At 34.5% G+C, this 23282-nt stretch overlaps 1 protein-coding gene across 1 annotated transcript in view; it reads right to left on the bottom strand.

Annotated features, from left to right (window-relative positions):
• Positions 1-681: 681 nt before the first annotated feature.
• LOC109065183 (voltage-dependent calcium channel subunit alpha-2/delta-1-like) overlaps positions 682-23282 on the bottom strand; it is a 60429-nt gene continuing 37828 nt past the window's right edge. The window contains exons 10-40 of the mRNA XM_042741515.1: positions 22777-22876; positions 21970-22128; positions 21596-21700; positions 20417-20495; positions 20274-20323; positions 20105-20194; positions 19937-20014; positions 19764-19844; positions 18437-18511; positions 17919-17990; positions 16737-16808; positions 16494-16555; positions 15940-16016; positions 15340-15363; positions 13233-13241; positions 12510-12570; positions 12279-12379; positions 10547-10628; positions 10047-10111; positions 9820-9930; positions 9660-9722; positions 9323-9390; positions 8723-8761; positions 8013-8078; positions 6163-6315; positions 5362-5414; positions 5085-5140; positions 3351-3477; positions 2780-2889; positions 1897-1979; positions 682-1166 (exon numbers count right to left, since the gene is read on the bottom strand). Coding sequence (XP_042597449.1) covers positions 963-1166; positions 1897-1979; positions 2780-2889; positions 3351-3477; positions 5085-5140; positions 5362-5414; positions 6163-6315; positions 8013-8078; positions 8723-8761; positions 9323-9390; positions 9660-9722; positions 9820-9930; positions 10047-10111; positions 10547-10628; positions 12279-12379; positions 12510-12570; positions 13233-13241; positions 15340-15363; positions 15940-16016; positions 16494-16555; positions 16737-16808; positions 17919-17990; positions 18437-18511; positions 19764-19844; positions 19937-20014; positions 20105-20194; positions 20274-20323; positions 20417-20495; positions 21596-21700; positions 21970-22128; positions 22777-22876 — 2575 coding nt within the window. The 3' untranslated portion in view covers positions 682-962. The remainder of the gene's footprint in view (positions 1167-1896; positions 1980-2779; positions 2890-3350; positions 3478-5084; positions 5141-5361; positions 5415-6162; positions 6316-8012; positions 8079-8722; positions 8762-9322; positions 9391-9659; positions 9723-9819; positions 9931-10046; positions 10112-10546; positions 10629-12278; positions 12380-12509; positions 12571-13232; positions 13242-15339; positions 15364-15939; positions 16017-16493; positions 16556-16736; positions 16809-17918; positions 17991-18436; positions 18512-19763; positions 19845-19936; positions 20015-20104; positions 20195-20273; positions 20324-20416; positions 20496-21595; positions 21701-21969; positions 22129-22776; positions 22877-23282) is intronic.

Below are 23282 nucleotides of genomic sequence, written 5' to 3' on the forward strand. Positions count from 1 at the left end.
AATTAAAAGTTTATTGCAAAATATTAAATACATAGAAATATGTATTGGTTATTATTATCAATGACCATTATTTTTTGTTTCCGTTTCTGTTTCCATAATTACCTTATGCATATTTTTTACACAATATTTTAAATATAGAGATTATATACTGTATGTATTATATTTGATTGTGATATTGATTGACTGATTTTTGAAAAATATTAAAACATACAAATACAATTTCGATATTATAATCAATTACTACATTCTACATACTACACAATCAATTATTACTAAGTTTTTATTTACTGCATAGTTTTTTTTCCATAATTTCCTTTTGCATTAATTAAACTCATAGTTTTAAACACACACACACACACAAACACACACAGCAGCAGAACAATTATTTTTAGCATACTATATATGATTAATTACAGACATTATGTGAACGCACCATAAAACATTTATCCCACTAGAATCAATCTAAAAGCTTCATTTTTAACAAAAAAAAAATTATATGCTGTGATATGCTGTTGATAATTCATTAATTACAGCTAGTGAGAGCGTGAGAGTAACATTAGCAGTTTAAGAAGCTGTAAGAAGCAACAGCTAAGCTAATTAGTTTGACTCATGCTAAATTATATGCATGAGAGAAAGACATTAATCTGAATTAGACAGAAACAAATAATAATAATAAAAAAATTACACTGGAACATGCAGATATAAAGGACAGAAATGTGCCTGTTGATAGCATTGTATACTTGCACAAACTGCCAGTGCTGTTTTAGCAGTTGATTCACTAAAGGAATTCAGGTAATGAAAGAAATTTCCACTCAAAGGTGTGTTTGAAAAGAAAAAAGACATTATTTAAATAGCCAAAGTGAAAGGCTAAATCAGATAGCGGCTGTTTAAGCAAATTTGCGGAGACTTGAATAAGATGAAATACAACAAACACAAGTGACAAGTGTTTAGTGAATTTACTTCTAATTTGGCAGACAAGACAGATAGATCGATATAAATAAGTAAACAAATAAATAAAGAGAGAGAGAGAGAGAGAGAGAGAGAGAGAGAGAGAGGGAGATAGAGAGATGGACTGACCCGAGACAGCACATGAACACTGGCAGCAGTAACATGAGCAGAGAGGAGAGCAGTGGAGAGCCTGCATTTCTCCTACACATGGCCTCATCCTAACACACATTATCCAGCCAAATACATAGCACGAGAGAAAGAGAGAGGAAGAGTCATGCAGAAAAATGTCTGACAGTCAGAAGTTTAAGCAACACATGAACAAGTGCTAGAGCCAAAAAGCGTTAATACTGTAAGTAAAAATCCAGAGCAGGAAAAGTAGGTGTTTAGATAAAGATACACTACTTGGTCAAAAGTATGTGGACACCTGAACACCTCACTCATATATACTTGCTGAACATTTAAATTCAAAATCATGGACACAAATAGGAAGTTCAGCTTGTTCAAATTCATTCCAAATGTGCTGATTGGGGTTCATGTCTTGGTTTTGTGCAGGCCAGTCAAGTTCTTCCATACTAGACTCTTCACGTCTTCAAAAATGTGACTGGATAACCATACACTTGATTTTATGCACCTGTCGTATCTGAAACACCCATGCCAGTTAATGAAAAAAAAAGGTGTCCACATTCTTTAGGCCATGAAATGTATGTTTTGTGAGATTAGAACATGTCAAACAAAGCCAAGCTCTCCCAAACCAAGATCTATCACACAGAGACAAAGATCAGAGTTTCTTTATGCTGATCATGACTCAATGATGCACATACTGAGTCTCAGTGTGGTAGATCTCAGGTAGTGACTGAAATGAGAGCAGGAAAGAAAACGTGAGATCTAGGCATGATGCACATTAAGGCATGCTGACTGCTAGTTTGGTCTCAGTTTGGTGTGACTTACACTTGAATTGTTGTCAAAGCAGTGTTTTGGATCTTTCCGATAGCGTGGGTTCTGGGCTATCTTGCAGGGATCTGGACCTGGAGCTGTGAGACTAAGTTCAGGATTCAAATCAGCACAATCTGATATAATGTGAAAGCTAAGTGTTTTTCGAGGTGGCAATGAATTTGTAAAATGTGATTTGTATGGAAACATACGATTTTTAGAAAAACCTAACAGTCAGTAGGCTGTAAGCAGATTGTACAAAAATTTACGAATGCGATTGTACGAAATAATTTGTACAAATTAATAAGCCACCAATTCACTAAAATGTTGATACATTTAGAATTTACATTAGAGTCTTAAGTGCTGGACTTAAGACACTCCTGCTAAAAAAAAAAAAAAAAAAACTGCTAGTCCATACTGGTTTATGCAGGTTTATTGCTGGAGGTCTAGCTGTTCAGAAACAAAACTTGTTTTTTTCTGGAGCTCCAAGGAAGTTAAAAATACCAGCATTGCACAATTTTAAGGTCAAAATAAAACTTAGCAGTCTGTTTAACCACCACAAGTCACATATTTCCAAGGAAAATGGGACATTTGTTGAGATAAACATGTTGGGTAATGACTTGAGAACTGATCAACCATTTTTCCAGTTCACAAAAATAATCATTAACAAAAAACACATAAACAAAAATAAAAAAAAAACATACATAATAAGACAGAGAGAGAGAGAGAGACATTCTTCATTTTTGAATTTTCAAACGTAATACACAAACCATAAACTCGAAAAGCTATTTCTAGTTATTTCTGAATTTCCATCCCAACGCTGACAGTGACCTGATTAGTAATCATCATTGTGTTTCTCAATAACAAACAGTAGGTTTGTTTGTGCATGAATGAAGGATACAAGGCTTTTCTTCCTGGGAGAAACCTTTTTCACCATTATGGCAGTGAATTTGTGGGTCTGCAACAATAAGCACCAGATTTGTCTTCGGAAGCTTTTCAGCTATGAACTGCCTGAAAACAAAAACACAAAAATATGTGCATACTAAAGTGGCACAAATTAACCAGTGATAAAGATCACCTTGATCATTAAGAACTGGGTGATGACTAATTAAAATGTAATACAATTACATTAAAAAATTCAATTTAATTTACTTATTGTTACATGATATGCCATCTAAATAAAGAGAAAACATAAATTACAGAATTATATAATTGCATGTTTAATTTTATTTTATTTACTGTTACATGATATGCCATTTAAATTATTATTATTTAAATAGTTCTATAATTATAATAATCAATACATGATTTTTTTTTTCTCAAATAAAGATAACTGCTTTGTTTGCAGGTAAACGTATGTAATGGTCAAGAGCAATCAATATGTTTTATATTGAAACTTTATCACATTAAACTGACAACCCAAAAAAAAAAATAACATTTTGTTCCATGTTTAAGTTCAACATAAATCTCACCTGGAGCAGTTCTGACAATCGACAGTCCCCTTAAAAGTTGTCTCATTGTTCCCAAAGAAATACTGTTTCTGCTCTTTAATGCAACTCTCTTTAGATGGTATTTCAGACAGGTCCTCATCTAGGTCCGCTGTAAACAAAACACAATTGCCATGAGCTACAACACTTTAAGTGCTTATTTGAATTAAGGCCCGTTCACACCAAGGACGATAACTATAAAGATAACGATAAAGATATAGTTCTAAAAATCATTTTCTGTATTAAAGAACAGCAGCGTCCACACCACAACTATAACGATAAAGACAAAGAAAAAGATATCGTTGGAATCACTTTCAAAACAATTTTTTTTCCAGCTGATGAACGATAAAAAATTGACAGCCAATCAGAATCCATCCTGCTGTAACGAGCTCGAGAATTTAAAGCGCCAGACGAGCCTGCGCTTAGAATAAACAGAAGATATCGTTCGCTGGTGTGGACACTAATATCGTTATCTTTATAGTTATTGTTGAGAGATTCTGAGAAGTCACGTACTCAGAATGTGTTCTATTCATAATGATAAGTTTCATTTCAAAAGTTAAAAAATTAATATTTCATGGTAATGATCTGTCTCATATATATTAATAGGTTTCATTTTTATATTCAAAACTGTTTTTGGTAAACTTTATGGTATATTTCATATGTAATTTCAAAGTATTTCTAACTGCGTAGTCAGCTGAGTCTGTTTTGCATATGAAGTTGAACTGCACGTATTGTTCTTTTGTATCAATATTTCTTAGAATTATCAGTATGATACTTTGAATCTAAAAGAGGAAGAAGTCCAAAATCGAGACATTGTCTAGACTATTTTTAAAGGTCAGGTGTTATTAGTGATAGCCAGATGACAACTTATGTCTAGAACAACAGTATATAAGATAGACTCTGCAAAATAGAGTGGGTTTTTGACTTTCTGAGACTCTGGTCTCTCTATCTTTTCAGCTCACTTCCTCTTCTTTGGCTTCACTCAACAACTCTTAGACTCAGACTTAGAACTCTTACAGGTTTTTATTCAAATTCAGATACCTTGAAATTCAGATACTTTGATACTCTGATACTTTGATATTTTTATATTTTAATACTTAATATTTTGGTACTTGTAATTCGAACAGAATAATTGTTTATGTTTCAATTACAATTGTATTAATGTTTTGATTAATACTGGTTGGGTTTCAGTTATTATTATCAAGAACTTTATTTCTAAGTTATGATTTGAATTTACATTTTCTATATTTGAAGGTTGTTATTATTATCAAGAACTTTATTTCTAAGTTATGATTTGTGGTTTCTGTTCTCTATATTCTTTTTAATAAATTTACATATTATTACACCTTGACCGTCTGAATTGGATTAAATTTTGCATCAGTTATCTTTATAGTTATCGTTCTTGGTGTGAACAGGCCTTTACTGTTGCTTCAGTGACTAAATAACACCCACTGAACTTTCAATCAGTCAATAAAAATAATAATAATAATAAAAAAACAGTACACAGAATACAGTCAAGATTAACACCATGCCCCATCGCATTTATAGTCTTTGATATTCTGAAATAGAATATGTGGTTGCACATGAATTCAACATTAGCACTCATTAGCACTGTAGTTTTGGCAGTACACCAGACGACAATGAAAACAGGTGTCTTGCCAAGTTGCAGTGGCTTAATCATTGTTTCATAGCAATACATTACTAATGTTGGGATCTTACCAGCCTCGAGGAAATTAGGAAATGTGATGCTGACAAATAACTGCTGCAATATTGACCTGGAGATCAGAAGAAATATTGATTTTGATAAGAACCATGTTTTTGTCCATATGATGAAAGACTCTGGGTTCCAAAACAATCCTATTCACTTGAAATGAGTCAGTTTAAAAAAATATAACACTTCTTGTGTTCCACGAAAGAAAGGTTTGGAACATGAGGGTTAATGTGATTTTTGTGTGAACTGAGAAGGTTACATAAGGCATTATTTCCATTCACTCACCAGGCTGCTGCAGAAGCCCACCAACCAATGTTCAGGATGTCAGCTATGGTGGGCTAAAAGAGACAAACAACATGTTTTAAACCTACACAGGACACTAATGCCACCTACAATGTCCTTGTGATGTACCATCCCCATTAAAATCAGCATAAACTCTAAGATGTTGGCACCTTAAACTCTTATTCTCTCAGAAATTCTTCTCTAACTTTGCAAGTTGCATATCCGGAGCTGAGAAGCACCAAAACATCCTGATTTTTATTGGCAGGGGGCCCTATTACGACCTTGCCAGACAGAAAGGACCTAGTGCCAAAAAATACGGGAGATATTAGACGAAAGCTCAGCAGATGCATGCATAAATCCACAAACAAGGCTAAACGAATGAGGTCAGGGGACCATTTGCTGCCACACAAACTGGTCTGATTAGCATGAGAGAGAGGAAGTGGCTCTTTGTGATGATTCATGGTTGACTCTTTGTTGTGAGAGATTTAGTCACCATGTAAGACAAGGCCGAAATCGTTCAAGTCACAAAGATCAGAGAGAGTATCGTGAGAATAACTTATCAGTGTGATATGGAACAATAATATGAAGTTCACTAATCGCATGAGTAACTTTATAGTCTGGTGAAAATGTGCTATGTAAGCAAATCCTTATTTGCAGGTGATAACTTTGCCAAAACACTTTTCAGATAACACAAAAAACACTACAGAAAACACGCAAAACACTAATGCATATATTTTCATAAAAAATCACAATTTAATCCAAAAAAAAACCAGCAACAGAATTATCAAAGAAGATGAAACTCACCACATAGACTGATCTGAGACCAGCGGCAGCTTTAGATTCAGTGGTGGGTTCACAGAGGGCCTGGTAGTCGTAGGTAATGTTGACTGAGAACAGGGATTCATTTATCAGATTTCTCATTAGGGTGGGGTCAATCATACCGAAAAACTGTCCGATCTGAAAACAGATGATTCACAAACACACGATTACTTAGAGATAGGGGGCATCATGGACTTTTATTGTTATTATATAGGGATAATTATAATCACTACAGACTAAAAGGAAAAAAATCAAGTTCATAAAATTTTAGCAACATTTAGACAATCTATTGTAACAGCTCAAAAAGTCACTTTCAAATCAAGTAGCCTTATATTGGTCAACATGATGAACTTGTGAAATCCCTTTTGTGAAATCTGTGTAGGGAGTTTTTTTTCCCCATCATGTAAAATTTCCATTCCTACCGAAATGACTGGATTTCAACAAACTTTGCCGACATCTCCAAATGAACATCCAAAGGATTTTATCAGATTTAGTATACTTCTGGAGATAATTTTATGCCCCAAAAGAATAACTTTCATGAACCTGCATTTTAAAAAGCAACAGGTACAAACTGTGAAGATTCACCATTGGAAAATAAAGTATACAAAAGCTATTTTTGTTTCCTATTAACATCATTTACACCCACAATGAAATGTTTGTTTATTCGCCATTTGGTCTGCAGATGTACTGAGATGAGCTACAAACAGTATAAAGAACTAAGCTCTGAATACACACATCTGCTCCTGAAGAGTGAGTCGTCCACTATGAACAGTTTGCTGGAAGACAAAGTGCGGCTCCTTTTTTGGTTAAGCAAAGGTGCAAAACAAAATAAAACAAAACAAAACAAAACAAAAAACACAAAACAAAGTAAAACAAAACAAAACAAAACAACTTTGTTCATATTTTCCACACTGATTCTTGGGGAAAATGTGCATAATTCTGCGGAATCAATTTAAAACTGCTTAAATGTGTTAAAACAGAAATGTACTAAATGTATTAATTTATTAAATGGTGAATAATTACGCACAGCTTTCTGCTGAATTTTGTAACTTGCTGCAAATTTCACAACATTGGCCGAGTTTCATAGCAGGCGTGTGTCACTCTGGGTAAGAGGATGTCTATCTGTACTAATCTGTAGATAAAGTTCATGCTGTGAACTACATGCTGTGTGTTTAAAGAGTGTGGAGCCCACCGTGCTCAGGGAGCCAATAGGACCTGTTCTAATCTTATTAGGACCGCCTACTGCATTACCACAATTTAAACCAAAGAAAGAGAAGTCTGTGAGCCAAGAAAATCTCTGAGGTGTGATACCGACCACGGGTGTGTGAGGAATAAAAAAAAATAAAAAATGCCCCTGTTCTGGTTACTGTTATGAACACACACAGGTTAATTTCCAGCTTTGTATTGCACGTAAGAATGTAAGAGTGTGTGCATCCGAGACTATAAGTCAGTCCAAAGGCGATATAAATCCTAGAGTGTACAGAACGGCCGCTGCTCCCTGTGCAATAACAGCCGTAATGAATGTGCGGTCTGCCCGGCGGTTCTAGCCGACCCCTGGAGAGTCTGCCCACACAGAGTGGAGGAGACGGGATTTAGGGCACAATCGGTCCCCTTGGCTTCAGGCCTGCTGCCAAACACTCCGGCCGTGATTTATCCTGCACACACGCCGCTCTGATTGGTTTTCCTTGCTGAGCCTAACTTTAAACATTTACTCTACTGCTGTTGCCAGCGGGGTGCAGGTGGGGTTGGGTGGGTGCTCTCAAGGGGTCAAAGAAGGGGAATGTGAAATGGAAGCAAAATGGAGAGCTGCTGATTGCGTAGGAAGAGAGACACACCATAGAGAGTTCCTTATTGGTCATGACAAGGAAGCCTCCATCGTCCAGAAGAAAGCAGTCCAGATTCTTTGAGAGAAAAAGAGAAAAACAGTTTTAGTGTAATTTAAAGTTTGTGGGCAGTAAGTTTTTTTTATTTATTTTTTTAAAGAAATGAATACTTCTACTCAGCAGGGATGCATTAAACTGGTCAAAAGTGACAATAAAAGACATTTATATTCTTACAAAGGATTTCGATTTTCAAAAAACTTTACATTCATCAAAGAATCCTGAAAAAGATTTAATGGTTTCCACAAAAATAAAAAGAAGAAGCACAACCATTTTCAACAGTGAAAATAATAAATGTTTCTTAAGCAGCAAATCAGCATTTTAGACTCATGTGACACTGAAGACTGGAGTAATGATGCTGAAAATTCAGCTTTTCCATCACAGAGATAAATAACATTTTAAAATATACTAAAATAGAAAACAGTTATTTTTAATTGTATTCATTTCACAATATTACGGTTTTTACTGTGTATTTGATAAAATTAACACCGCCTTGATAGGCATAAGAGACTTCTTTCAAAAAAAAAAAAAAAAAAGAAAAAAAAATAAAAATAAATAAATAAACAATCTTTTTTATCTCCAAACTTTTAAAGAGTAGTGTATATAATATAGATAATAACATCTCTTTAAATCTAACACAAGTAGTCACATAAATATGATCTTACGACATCGCTCCTCCTGCACCCACAGATTTCACCAACACACTGTGCAGGAAGAGTAAAAATACAGACAAATTCATATTGGTTAATCAATATTGTTTTGATATTTTTGTGCAGCTCTAATATGAATTTGTCTGTAGGCAATATTAGAGATTTTAAAAATGTATGGGTATCAGTGGACAATGGACATGCTGAGTAATATTGGGTGTTTAATTGTGCATGCTCATTTTTTACAATTAGATCACCTTAGCCATCATCTAATGCTCACTTGAAATTAATCCTTAAGAACATCAACAATAATAACACTATTAAATGTAAATGCAAATCTCAAAATGAATATTAGTTTTTAAAACTGTGCCTTGCAATGTTGTGATGCCTAAGTTCACCTGTAGCATTTAGAAAAATTAATTTAGTTTTAGTGTTTATTTTGAATTTACTTCAATTTTGGGGGGATTTTGAATATCGTCCATTTATTGTCTATTCAGTATTAACCATAACTTTCATCACTGCATACCTAATTCATACAAATGGCAAACTGACAATATTCTCAACCATCCTTCTAACCTGCACTAACATAAATACAGGTAGCTAATTCCTTGCACTCACATTGGGCGTAATTGTAGCGTTGATGAAGCTTTCCATCCATTTCAATACATCCAGTTTTACTCCAACCACTGAAACATTCAACCAAAAGTAATTTAGTTTTAAATTGTGCATCCATTCATAATGACACACTCAAATGGAAATTAACTGACAAAACTGGGTAGCTTTCTGAACTGGCCACTTCTGGTAAATGTTGAAAATCCCAAAATACTGATCACATGACCAGGCTGTTATATTGGTTTATCACTAGATGATTTCTTCTGTCTTTCTATCCCAGTGATTATCTACAGTACTGTATATTCCCATGGTAACTAATAAAACTATAACGTCAGACTCTTACCTGCTGGCTTCAGCATGAATTCATCAACTGTCAGGTCCATTGCTCTGCTCACTAAAACTGAATCTTGAGTTTCTGATAAAGAGAGGACAGAAAATATCCATTAAATCCAAAAAGAACAAAATGGGATATTGATGTATAATAATCACAAACACATACTTACCATTGTTTGCATTTGGTGCTGATGTAAATATATAAACATCATTGTCCAGACTTCTCTTGTAGAAACTAGACTTGTAAGTTTCTGCCTGTTCAGTCCATTCCAAAACAGCACAACACAAAACAAAACAAAAAAAAAAAAAAAAAATAAAAATTTGATAATTCTAAAGTCCAAAAACAAAATCCCAGTATTCCATCCCCAAATCTAAATGTTTAAGACATAATAGTACCTCGCAGGATAGACTCTAGTGACACCGCCGTCTGTCGCCACAAACTTAGCCTTGATTGTCTCATTCCTGAAAACCACAAATGTAAATAAACCAAACTAGACAGAAAAAAAAAAATAGAAGTTCACCGAAAAATTCTATCATCATTTATCATCTGTGCTCCTTATGTGATTTTCTTTCTTCTGTGGAACACAAAAGGAGATGTTTAGCAGAATGTGCATGCTGCTCTTTTCCACACAACAAAAGCCTACAGTGGCCAAACTCCTATAAGAAAAATATAGCACCTTAAAGACCTTTTTTTTTTTTTTCTTTTGTTCACTTTGGAACTTGACAGCATATATGCTTTCACTGTATGGAAAAAAGCAGCATGAACCTAGTTCAAAACATCTCCTTTTGTATTCCATGTTCATACAAGTTTGGACCATCATGAGGAGAGTAAATGATGACAGAAAATAAATTTACTTGGCCTTGTGTGTTTTGTATTTATAATTCAGTGCAACTCACGGTCTCTGTTCGCTCCAGTATTTGGCCAGTTCAGCGGTGATGCCAGCGTCCAGCAGCAGTCTGTTTATTAGCTCCATATTACCTGAGGAACCATACATAAAAAATAGGCTTCTATCGACATCTCGCCATCCCTTTACCATCGCTTTGACATCACAAGTATCAAAATGACTCTCACACTACAGGAGCAAAATCTAATGGAAGATCAATAGGCACAGAACAAAGCTTTACGTCATTATAAGCTTCACCTTTGACTGGATAAATGCATAAACACCTGTTGGTCATGAGTAAGAACAGGCTTCACATTCTGACCTTTGAGGCAACCGATGCCAAAGTCATAAAGAAGTAGAACTTCATAAAAAGAGAGCGAGACAGCGACGCAAAAATGAGGCGGTGAGACATGTCGCAGATTAATTTTCCGAGACGTGGAACACGATTGTATTCTTCGGCTGTATGAAACGGCAGTAAGTGTTCAAAGGATTTTTTTAGTTTTTTTTTTTTTTTTTTTTTTTTTTTGGTGCAGGCATGTTCAGAACGTTAGAGTGTTTTACAACATCGCACTGCAGTTCAGTACAGCAAAGCCTTTTCGACAAAACACACACACTTCAGAAAGAGCAGCTGGTGTACAACTTTATTCCGCCCCCCTCTGCACGCTGCATGCTTTTCATTAGGACCTGATTGAGAGCAGCGCAAGGACACAATTCAACTGATCCGCCTGAGTTTGACAGCGAGGAAATCGTGGACTTAAAATACCAGGCCTCTGTGACAAATAGCCACATAAATGAGTGTGCAATATTTAGCTGGTTACAAAATTTTATTGTCTATGCTCATGAGGAAGTTTTATTCTTTGAGCGAAAAAACAAACAAAAAAACAGACAACATAACTGAATGAGTCCAAATTATTGTCTGTTTGTTAATGTGAGTGAATTTTTGTTCTGTTGGATTTCTGTAGGATATCTGAAATAGAGATCAACTTTTGGAAATTACATTTATTTTTTATTAAATTAAATATTTCAATTAAATGTGTTAATTTAATTACATTAAATGTGTTAATTTAATTAAATTACATGTTTAATTTTTTTATTTAATTTAATTTAATTTTATCAATGTATTGGCACATATCCTCTCTCTCTCTCTCTCTCTCTCTCTCTCTGTTTTTTCCTGTGACATGTCCTGCTTTTCTTCTTTCACACGGGGTAATTGGTGTAGAATTGGGGGGGGTGTGGTGGGTTCATAGGTATAAAGTATTACAGCCAAACCTACACATTCAACACATGTGCACCAAACCAAGTGATTACCGCAGCACCAACTGATCCTGATGAGATCAAAGCGGCCCGCGAAGAGGAAGGTGAGAGGAAGGGGGTGTCTGTGTGTGCGGGCAAATGGAGGAGGTTTACTTAGCATTAACACGGTCAACAAGAGAACAATAAATATAATTAGATTCATACTGAAATACACAACCCCCCTAATTTACTCAAGGAAAGGGTGTATAAGGACTGCTTTTGATGATCAAAATTAGTTATGAAGAATATACTTTTATTTATTGTTTTAGCTTAAAGTAGCTACTACTTTTAAGTAACGTTTTAATCAAGATTATGTCCTTATAAACTGCTCACTCCCCCGTGAGCAGCCCTGGAAATGAACTCTGAACCTTTAAACTAGCGGTATGAATCCCTGACCTCAGCTCGGCTCTGGATTTGAACCAGCAGCCCAGAAAGCTCCAGAAGATACTCACACAGCGGGTTGTTGGGGGTCTTTCTGTCTATGTATTCATTGAAGTCGATGAGAAATTGTGTGATGTTGTCACTCTGAGCTTTCAGGTCTGTGCAGTAATCTCTAAACCGTGGAAAAGGAACATTTCTCAGAATCATTTAAAAGAAATAAAGCAATAAAAGCTCAGAACAACATGAAGGCGTGTAAATGATCACAGTATTTTTTGGGTGTACTATCACTTTAAGAAACTGACCTGGGTGCTATTAAAGTATATCCATACTCTTCAAATTTGTCCAACTGCAGGCTTTCAGAAACTGAAAAAGAAAATAGGAAAATATCAGAAATCAGCAAGATCAAAGATCATTTCAAATACGTTCTGTCATTACAGAGCGGAAAATAATACAATACAGATATATACAGAATAAAACCAGACCCCAAAACTTACAGGTACATTCATAATGACCTGACAATGAAACACAACTCTACAGACAGCGGGCTGCTGCACAACAGCTTGTGAAAATATGTCTCTGAGCTTTCTGTCTAGTAATGCGGTTATCTGCAGTGACACCCTGCTGTTTAGGCACACGACCTCACATACAGGTGGCCCAGAGAGAGAAAGTTCAAGAAAGTACATGTACAGTGATTTTTAAGAATACAATAAAATGATCTCATAAAATAAAATAAGAACATTTCTAAGCAAGGTTGAGATGTAGAGCAAGAAATCTTTACGATTCTGCACTATAATTATATATTTTACATATAATAATAGTTAATAAATGAATAAAGTTCTCTTTCAAATTCATCAAATTCATTCTCCAACATACATTCTCCTACATTTATGCATGTGGGTATGTTTGTGAGTATGTTCTTTCTGAAACCAGATGACAGACTTAAACATGTGAGAGGTCAGACGTTACTGTACATCCAGGTTCGAACGTGAAGGAAAAGACAAAAGGGAGAGAAAAACAGTACTTGCCAGTTTCTTCTGAAGGGTCAAATGCCGCAAAGAGGGAAAGGAGGGAGCGATTTACCGAGGAAAGGAGGAAAAGAGAGGCAGAGAAACAGGGTAAAACCACAGGGGTCAAAGGTCACCAATATTTTATTCACAGAACAAGCCTTGAATAAAAATATTGCACTCTCATCTAAGGCTTTCAGCTGGTTGTAAATTGAAAGACAAGCAACGTTAATGAATTATGCATTCACATGAGCCAAGAAAGATGACAGATGGAGAAGGGAAAAAACATTCTGGTAAATAATTATAAGTGACTTTCCTTTAAAATGAACATCACTTGGTTTGATATTTTATTAATGAAATAACATTCAGACATTTTTAAATGTGGCCAAACTGTCCAAATACATTTTGAGGCCACTGTATTCTCAATTGAATTACATTAAACTCAATCTCTGTGATGGTGTCAGGTTGAAAAAAGACCAAAAAAGTGGTAAAATATGGTTTAAGGGGTGTAAAATATAGTTTAGCAGATGTGCTGTCACATGGACAAGCTAAGATCTGGTGGCAGACATGCGATTAGCACAGATTGTTATTGCGGAACAGTAACGTTAGAAGCCTTGAAGTTACACTGTTAAAAAGGGACACACACATACCACATCCGCACCTGGACATGAACACGTGGACCCAACACACATACAGAGGAGCAAGGCCTGTATTCTGTTAAACCGCCCCTTTACGAGGTTTTGAAAGCATCCAGATGATTCAGAGAGCGAAGGGGCGGAGATAAAAGCACAAAGAGTCACACTCATGTCCTCTGCGGTTTCACCTTCCAAACCTCAGGGAAAACATCCATTAAACATCTCCTGATGCTCTGACATGTACACACACATTCAGAAAGACTCGGTCCTGGTGAGTGAATGTGACACTTCATGACACTCATACCGTTGACAAACACATTAAACACATCTAAACTGCTTTACTCAGCTGGGAAACATTTACACATGCAAAGCAGACATAGAAGAGTGAATGTATGTGTTTGTGCATTATTTTCTATGCTGGCTGCAATTTAGCCACTGTAAGTGTAGAGCAGGTGCTAGTAGTAGAGATGGGCCGATAAGGAAAAATTGAGTTTAAAACACATGTGCCAAGTTCTTAGAAATGTCTCTTTGTATTCATGTTGGTTTCGGTTTTGAAAAACTATACCATTATAGTGGTATACTACGTATACACTATACCAAAGTATACCATTTTTTAACAGTTTAAAGTTAAAATTTAATGACTCCAAAAATGTCATGCGGTGAAACCATTAAGTAAAAAAGTAAAAACATATTTTCCTTACACCCTTAATCTGTGTGTACACTTTATATCAGTATTTTAAATAAATATTTTTAGATTTAAACAAATATCAAGAATTGTTATTCATAAATATAATTACTTGAACTCACCTTACTATTAAAAAAAAAACAAACATAAAATTATCTAATATTTTAAGAGACTTATTAACTTCAACACACTGTTACGAAGGCCATTACATCATTTCCGATTTATGATTTCCAATTATGAGTCTGCACATGAATCATTACATGACTTTAATTTATACAAACTTTTTTTTTAGATATTTATAATACTTAAACAAAACTGCTCCAATGCTTTATTTCTAAGAAATAATAGTAAGAGTAAAAAACTATTCCAAAATATTTAATAAGGTATTGCATTTTTAAAGAAATTCTTTCTATATATTATATCAGGAAAATTGTATTACCTTGACATTTTTAACTTAATACCCCCATACATATTTAAATTTATTTTAATTCAGAAATGTAATTAAAAAAAATTTAAATTGTGTTTGTGTAAGTTGCATTTTAAAGTATTTTTGAATAAATTAATACATCCTAAAATGAGTATTCATATTATTATAACATTTGAAAAAGTTACATTAACTCTAAAAGTTCATAGTGCCAATAAAATGATTTAAAATAAGTCTTTACCTACAATAAGCAAATTTTAATGATTATTCCATCTCAGCTAGGATATCCCAAAAAATATAAAAAATAAATAAATAAATATTGGCCGATCTCTAGAGAGTATCACTGGACACTACGAGAAGGAAATACAGAAGGAAAATACTTGCCGGAATTTTCTGAGAGTTTCCAAGCTATAGACAGACAGGGAACAGAGGAACGGGAGAGAGATGGAGAGAAAAACAGAGAAAGAGAGAGAATGAAAAGGGTTTGGGGAAGGCAAGATATCGGAAAGAACATGAGGGATTTCACAATATTTTATTCAATCCCAGAAACTTTGAATAAGAATATTGTACAGGAACTGTGAGGTCTTTCCTGAGGGAAGGGGCATTTGAGATTCACTTTCCTCTCTCAAAAGCCACATGAGAGAGAACGAGAGGGTAAACATGGGCACAGAGGTGCATCTGGAAGAAAAACCTGGGCTAATATGCACAAGGTGAAACACTGTTGTCGTTAAAAGAGTCGTCGCCCCGTCTGGCGCACGCTCTCGGAGACAAACCACAACTAAGGAACCACGCTGTTACATCTCCGGAGGAGGTGAGGGTGTCAAAAAAGAGATGTGAAATTGACAGAGGGTGTAGAGTTGAGCTGTAGAAGACTCTCTGGATAAAAACCAGGAGCTCATGCTACGGCTTCTGGCCTCTGAGGCCAAGAAACTGGCATTCCAGTCTCGTTGATAAAGGTGCGAGAATGTGAGTTATGGTACTTACATTTGGCCTGAGTGATGGTGTCTAGTATAGTAGCCTTGATGTAGCTGATGCTGTAATCAGGTAGAACTAAAGCAAGACTAGATGGAAGACACAAGAAATAAATGAGGATGAAGAGCAGTAGACTTCCTGACATAAAAATTGAGAAATTAACATCCTGTGAAATTAAAATTTTGTAGCTTTTTGTCCATGTAGGTTGCAATTTACAGACTCCAACTCAAATGTAAGAGATCTCAAACTCAAAGTTAAATTACTCTATTTTGATAATCTGTGTCCTTATGGAAAAAGTATAATGTCAAATTTCTGTTAAACACTCTTCAACGGGACTTTAAACAGTGCCCCCTAGCGGCAATGAAAAAAAAAAAAAACATTCATATGCTCACTTGTACTCCACAGAAACAAACACACCTTCACAACATAAAACATGTAACAAAAACAAAACAAGACGAGACAAAAACAAAGCAAATAAATAAATAAATAAATAAAATAAAATAAGACAAAAGACAAAAATAAAAACAAAAAAACAAAACAAAACAAAACAAAACGGTTTCTCAGACCTGTAGTCTGTGCCATTGACAGGACCCCAAGTGTAGGTTCTGATGCCTCTGTCTATGTAGCGCTGCAATAAGAATAAAATAACACTTAGTGGTTTAAAGGCCATTTTGGTTTGCTTTTGTACAATTTTTAAAAATGTAAAGAAGTTGTATGTTTACAAATAAAACAAAACTCTAATAAGAAATACTGGGTTCTGAAGCAAAATCAGCTGGGAAGCACTTCCTGTTTAAAGCATGCATGATTACCTTATCTTGAGACTTCGTAAGTGTTTGGAATCTCGTTTGATTCTCCACACCTTCTATCATACTTCTTCTGATCTACAGACAGACAGAAGTCAGACAGACAGATGTGTCACTGATGTACCAATGCTGTAAATACAGTACGTTACTGGATCTTCAGACACAGAGTGTCACTTTCAACTAAAAGAGACTGTTTTCATTTACCATTGTATTCTAATATCCCCTTAGTCACTCTCAAGTGAGAAAAAGTAATTTGGGTTGTGAAGTGAGAAAATTATATTTTTATAGCCTACATATTTTTATGAAATCACACAGGATTGAGAATCAGCTTTGCTGTATGTTGATGCTTTAATAATCACTTTGTTATGACCTGAACATCTGTACAACAGAGCACATGTAAAGTTACAAAACCAAATAACACCAGCCTGTATTCATTTTAATACAAGAAAGCTCGAATCTGAATGCTGATTATATATTTTTGAGCTTAATGGGATAGTTCATCACAAAAAAATGAAAATTCTGGTATCAATTACTCACCCTTATGTCAATTTTGAAAAAGGGTTTTTTATCCATTAAATGAAAGTCAGTTGGGTCCAGCGTTGTTTTGACCCCCATTTACTTTCATTGTACTGTCAAATCAGTTTTTTATTTTTATTTTTATTTATTTAATGTTTTTTATGGGGTGTGTTCAGCATAAGAAAGAACATTAATAGTATAATATTATATTATAATATTGTATGTAATTATGTTTTGATGCCTAAACTGGTTTTAGTATTAGTTAGTATATTAGCATTAGTATTAGTTAGAATTTTATATTAGTTTTAGTTAGTATTTTTATTTTATTATTTATTATTTTAGTTTTATTGAAACAATTAAAAAACATTTATTTAATTAATAAAAAAATGTGGTAATTATTGGCTTATGAGTATCAAGCTAAATTTAAATATCAGTGCATGCTTAAAATATACAAGGTTTTACGACTGTAAAAAATGTTAAACAATAAAACTTTATTATATAAAATGTGTATGAAACTCAAAAAACTAATCAAATCTGTAAATTTAGGACATTAACCAAATAAAATAAATAAATTCAAAAACAGACATTTTTGTGTGTGTGTGTGTGTGTGTGTGTGTGTGTGTGTGTCAGCATAAGAAAGAACATCACAAGAAAGAACAAGTTTGCTCTCACCTCCACTTTCATTTCATCCTCTAGTTCTGCATCCAAGAAGTCCAATGTCACGGGTTCCTGAGACTTGAGATCCTGCAGGCAAACAACAACAACTTTCAAAGTAATACCATAAATCAATACTGGACACCATATTTGTGTGCGGAAATATTTACCAATGAGTCACTTTTTCCTTGACGAACTGTTTCTCAGCATATCTACTTTGTTCCACACAAAGTGTTCACTAATCCCATGGATCACTGACTAAACATTTACTAATTGTCATGCATGTGTTTTGAATAAATGCTCTCTTTGCAGTTTCATCTGTGAACTAAACAGAACGATTGTGTTTGGACTGCACAAATGATATTTATTACAAAGGACAGATGACCTCTGTAGATGTGGGTGGCCTGTGTTATTTCATCATAACCTGTACTGAAGGTTCTTCAGCCATGCATAACTGATCCTATTCATGGTTATGAGCAGCTACTTCTAACATAAGAAAAAGAAACATGTAGTGATGGCTTGAGTGAGAGTCATACCTTTGGCTGAAGGTTGGGATGAAGCAGCACGTAGCCGTTGGGATCGATGGCGAAGTAATATCCATTCGGTCCGAGCTTTATAGAACAAAAGACAAGAGTGATAATTATTCTGTAACATTTGATAGGGTGTTTTTGCTACTGTACCTTTAAAACTGCTACATGTAAATGACGTTTCTTATTTCTTTGCATGTGAAATGTATATAAACACTCCCACCAGGCACAAGTAGTTAATCATAAGTTTAAGCTTGGATGATTCATTTGTGCTGCTCAGTATCCACAGACAGAAAAAAATAAATCCCTTTCTTAAGAAATATTGATGCCTATTATAAGTAAAACTATTAAAGTATATATTAAACATAAAATATAGTGCTTATAGTGTTTTCCAATCTATGCTTAAATCTTGCAGATGGCTTAAACATTGTTTGTTTGTTTATTTATTTATTTATTTATTTATGTGTAAGTGAGTGAGTGAGTGAGGGTCTCAAAGAAAGAAAGAAAGAAAGAAAGAAAGAAGTAGAATTTTTTACTGATTTACTTTTAGAGAATTACACAATTTTTTAGTATCAGTGGATACTGGATATTACCACTGCTATATGTAATTTTTAAGCAAATCTCAAAATGAATATTAATATTATACTATACTATTATATTATATTATAATATTTTATGTTATTATGTTTTGATGCCTAAATTCACTTGTAGCATTTATAACAACTGGATTTAGCATAAGTATTAGTTAGCATTTTAGTATTTTAATTTTATTTTTTTACTTTAGTTTTATTGAAAACAAACATAATAATTAAAATAAAAACATTTATTTCGTTAATTTAAAAATGTGATAATAATTATTGGCTTACAAATTATCAAGCAAAATGTAAATATCAGTGCATCCTTAAAATATACAAAATTTTAGGATTGTGAAAAACGTAAAAGAATAAAACTTTATTATATAAAAAGTGTATAAAACTCATTGAAACTAATAAAATCTGTACATTTAGGACATTAACCATGTGAACTCAAAAAAAGGTCAAAATCAGACACAAAAAGTTGTCCTTGGTTTTACTGAGTATGTATGTTATAGTATGTCTGTCTATATTTAATATTAAACTTTTATTTCAAAAGAATCAGGAACATGGTTTAACATAATATGATGCCTTTAAATTTATTTGGAATTGAAAAAAATAAGATTTTTTTTTTTACTAAACACAAGGAATGCAGTAGCACTGGTAACATGACCCAGCTGCTATAGGTCAATGCAATACTTATGCAAGTTATTCGATGTTGCAAACCATCGGTCGTAAATTAAAAAGTGCAGATTCAGCCTTACAGTGTAATGTGGAGTCAGTCTCTTGATGTCATCCAGAGACACGTCTACGGCCATCACCCCCAAAATCAACTGGCTCTGGTCCTGCAATTGATAACAAGCACATTAAAACAGATCGGGTTCCACTTCAGTTCATCTGATTCACAAGACATCAATTCACTGTTCCCAGACTCCACCTTATTCTTGTCTTGACTGTTCCTGGTGCTGGTCTTATTGAACACGGGCAGAGTGCCTGTAATCACAAGGCCCAATTCCTGCAACACAAATACAAACACAACAGCTATTCAATACTTCAGAATCAGCCTAATTTAACAAATCGACTATATACAGAACATTTGGCATACTAGAGCGTCCACGTAAACGTTGGTCCACTGCACAGTTTTTGCTTTCTTGTCTTCTTTCACCATGGGCCTACCCAACACATCCAGGTACTCCTGCATGTAAAGGATGCTGGTTACTATCACATATGCTGGACAGAAGTCTCATTTATGTGGACAATGCACTGTCATTTACCTGGGTGTTGATCCTGATGGCTCCAATAGAGGGGATCTCATAATAATAACCTGCAAGGAAACATTAAGAGCTTAACACACGTTCATATATTGCACACATAACAAGTCTCTCAAATTTCTTAGCATTAAATTTCAGTGTTTTACCTTTGTTATTGCAAGCCATCCACTGAATTGGCGTCTTATCATAGTTATGCTGGCCCACAGAAAAGGTGAAGATTCGAACCTGACAGAAGAGAGAAACAAAGGATGCTGACAATACTGACATTACAAAATTATAAAAATATATGTAAATATTAAAAAAACATCTATACTAAATTTAAAAGTGATTTCTTATTGTTCACCAAGGCTGCATTTTTAAAACAAAAACAAAGCAAAACCGTAACATTGTGAAATATTATTACAATTTCAAACATGTAAGTTATTCCTGTGATTACTGAAAAGCTGAATTTTCAGCAGTTATTACTCCAATCTTCAGTGTCACATGCTCCTTCAGAAATCATTCTAATATGCTTATTTGGTGCTAATGCAATATTTCTTATCGTAATCAAGTTTGAAATCAGTAAAAAAGCAATACAAATTTTCTGTTAATGTTAGCATTATATTTTTGTGGTAAGTGTGATACATTGTTTTTTTTTAAGATTCTTGAATAGAACAGTATTTATTTGAATAGAAATCTTTTGCAACAATATAAATGTTTTTTTACTTTTGATCAATTTAATACATCCATAGATTAGTATATATATATATATATATAAAAACGTTAAAAAAACAATAAAAATTAACTATTATGCTTAAAAAACAGAGATTATTTATACATGTAAACAAAAAACATCGAAATCTATACCAAGTAAAGGTTCATGGCTTGGTCATGTTATCAGAATGCCACCAAATCGCCTTCCATGTAAGGTACTGTATGGTCAATTACATCTCAACCACCGTTCTGCAGGAGGTCAAATAAAGCAGCTGAAAGACCAACTAAAAGCCCTCCTTAAGAAGTGTGGGACACAGCCCACTTCCTGGGAAGCTAATGCCATGAATCATACAGTTTGGCAGCAACTTTATCAAAATAGAGTACAAAAGTTATGAGAACAAGAGAATTGAGTCTCGCCTGTCTAAAAGGCAGAAGAAAAAGCAGGCCATGCTTGTTCCTTCCCCTCCCCGCCAAGACCAGGAGAATTTTTTACATGCCCTGTCTGTAAAAAAGAGTGCGCTTCTCACATCGGACTATATAGTCATCAAAGAACCCACAAACTATATGAGAAGTCATCATCGGATGCGATGGACTACCAGAGAGAGAGTGTGTGCGTGCATGTGGTTCCTCACCTCCTTGTCAGGGTTGTACTCTTCAAAGATCTCTGAAGCTCTGTCCTCTCCTCCGTCAGTGAATAGCATGATAATCTTGTTACAGCTTGCTCTTGTAACATTCATCTAAGAAAGGAAGAAATACAATAAATCACTGTGATGCCACTAGCTTTAAAATTCACTAATGCTGATACTAAATCAAAATCTTAAATACTCTGAAGTTTTGCTGAGCAGCCTATGACTAGCACAGTCCACAAGATGGCGCAATAAACTAAAAACTTGCCTTTAAACAGCTCAGACTGGCTATCTGGCAGAGGTTCTGTATTATCTCAATATTTTTGAGGGGTGATAAGTCATATTATGGTCCCATAATATGCTACATTATATATACTTACTGAGGAGAGCTGTTCAAAAGCCTCCTTGAAGCCGATTTTATAGTCAGTGGTGCCATTCGCTGTGATCTTCTGTACCGCTTCCTTCAGAATCTTTTTATTGCGGACATTTGCTTGGACCAGGTTTTCAAAACAAGCGACTGACTTGGCCGAATTGTTGAACTGAAATCATATAAAAGCACTGTAGTTAGTTGGTAAATTATCTGTAAAATTCCATGTAAAACTGTGAGGTGTGGCTCACATACTGTACATGCAAGCGCTGTTATGAATTCATTTTGCATCATTTAGATTCAAGGCTTTGTTTGGGTCCTCTATGTAAGTTCCATGGCTCAGTGCCAGCAATACACTTAGAGCACTGCTGGCTAATTTCATTAATGCCAAGCTTACGTCACACAGCTGGAGTCAGGCCATAAAATACAAGCGAATACAATGGAGGAAGAACGTTTATTGAAAATATACAAAACAACTCACTTAAAAGCAGAATATAGTTTGTTATTTTTATTCCTGTCAGTTGTCTCTTGAACAAAATAAAATAATTAATAATTAAATAATTAATGAATTTCATAAATGCATTGCACGGCTTCTGAAGCAGAGGATGATGGGAAACATCAATAATTCTTTGGCCTGCTGCCTCTGTGGTGCCTAACTGAAAACGCAAAAACATGAACTATGACGTTATGGATGCTTGGAGCCTCTGTTTCCCTCCAATTTTTTATTCCTACTCAGCAGGAATCCAGATTTTTTGAGGAGCGTCGGAGGAGTTTATCATGTAAACACTCTCAGCAACACACATATCTCCTGTATACTCACAGAGACGATGTTGACGTAATCATCATCGGAGAGAGTCTCCAGCATCTCACTGACGGAAGTGCGAATGAGCTTCAGTGTCAGACCTGACACGCTTCCACTCCTACGGAGAATAGCATAGTTAGAACATAGTTTGAACATGTTTGTTACTATATAAACACTACTATTCACAAGTATTTTTTTTTTTTTAGTTACTAGGCGTATTTAGTCTTTTTTTTTGTTTTGTTTTTCTTGTAGGAAAAACTTTACCTTAATAAAAAAAAAAATAATAAAAATAAAAACCTAGAAGACAAACATCCAACTGAAAACAGCATAATAAAATGAAATGATTAAAACTTATGGACCGCCCAAAGAACTGAAGGGAAAAACAGAGCTGAAAAAAAAAAAACTAGATAGATCGATAAATAAATCCACAAGAGAGACACCTTAGCGAGACATCACTAGAGCTGGGGGGAAAAGTAGAATAACTTCTAAATCAATCAATCAATCAATCAATACAAAAGACAAAC

This window comes from Cyprinus carpio, chromosome A4 (genome assembly GCF_018340385.1).
Source record: "Cyprinus carpio isolate SPL01 chromosome A4, ASM1834038v1, whole genome shotgun sequence".
In the NCBI taxonomy this organism is placed as follows: domain Eukaryota; kingdom Metazoa; phylum Chordata; class Actinopteri; order Cypriniformes; family Cyprinidae; genus Cyprinus; species Cyprinus carpio.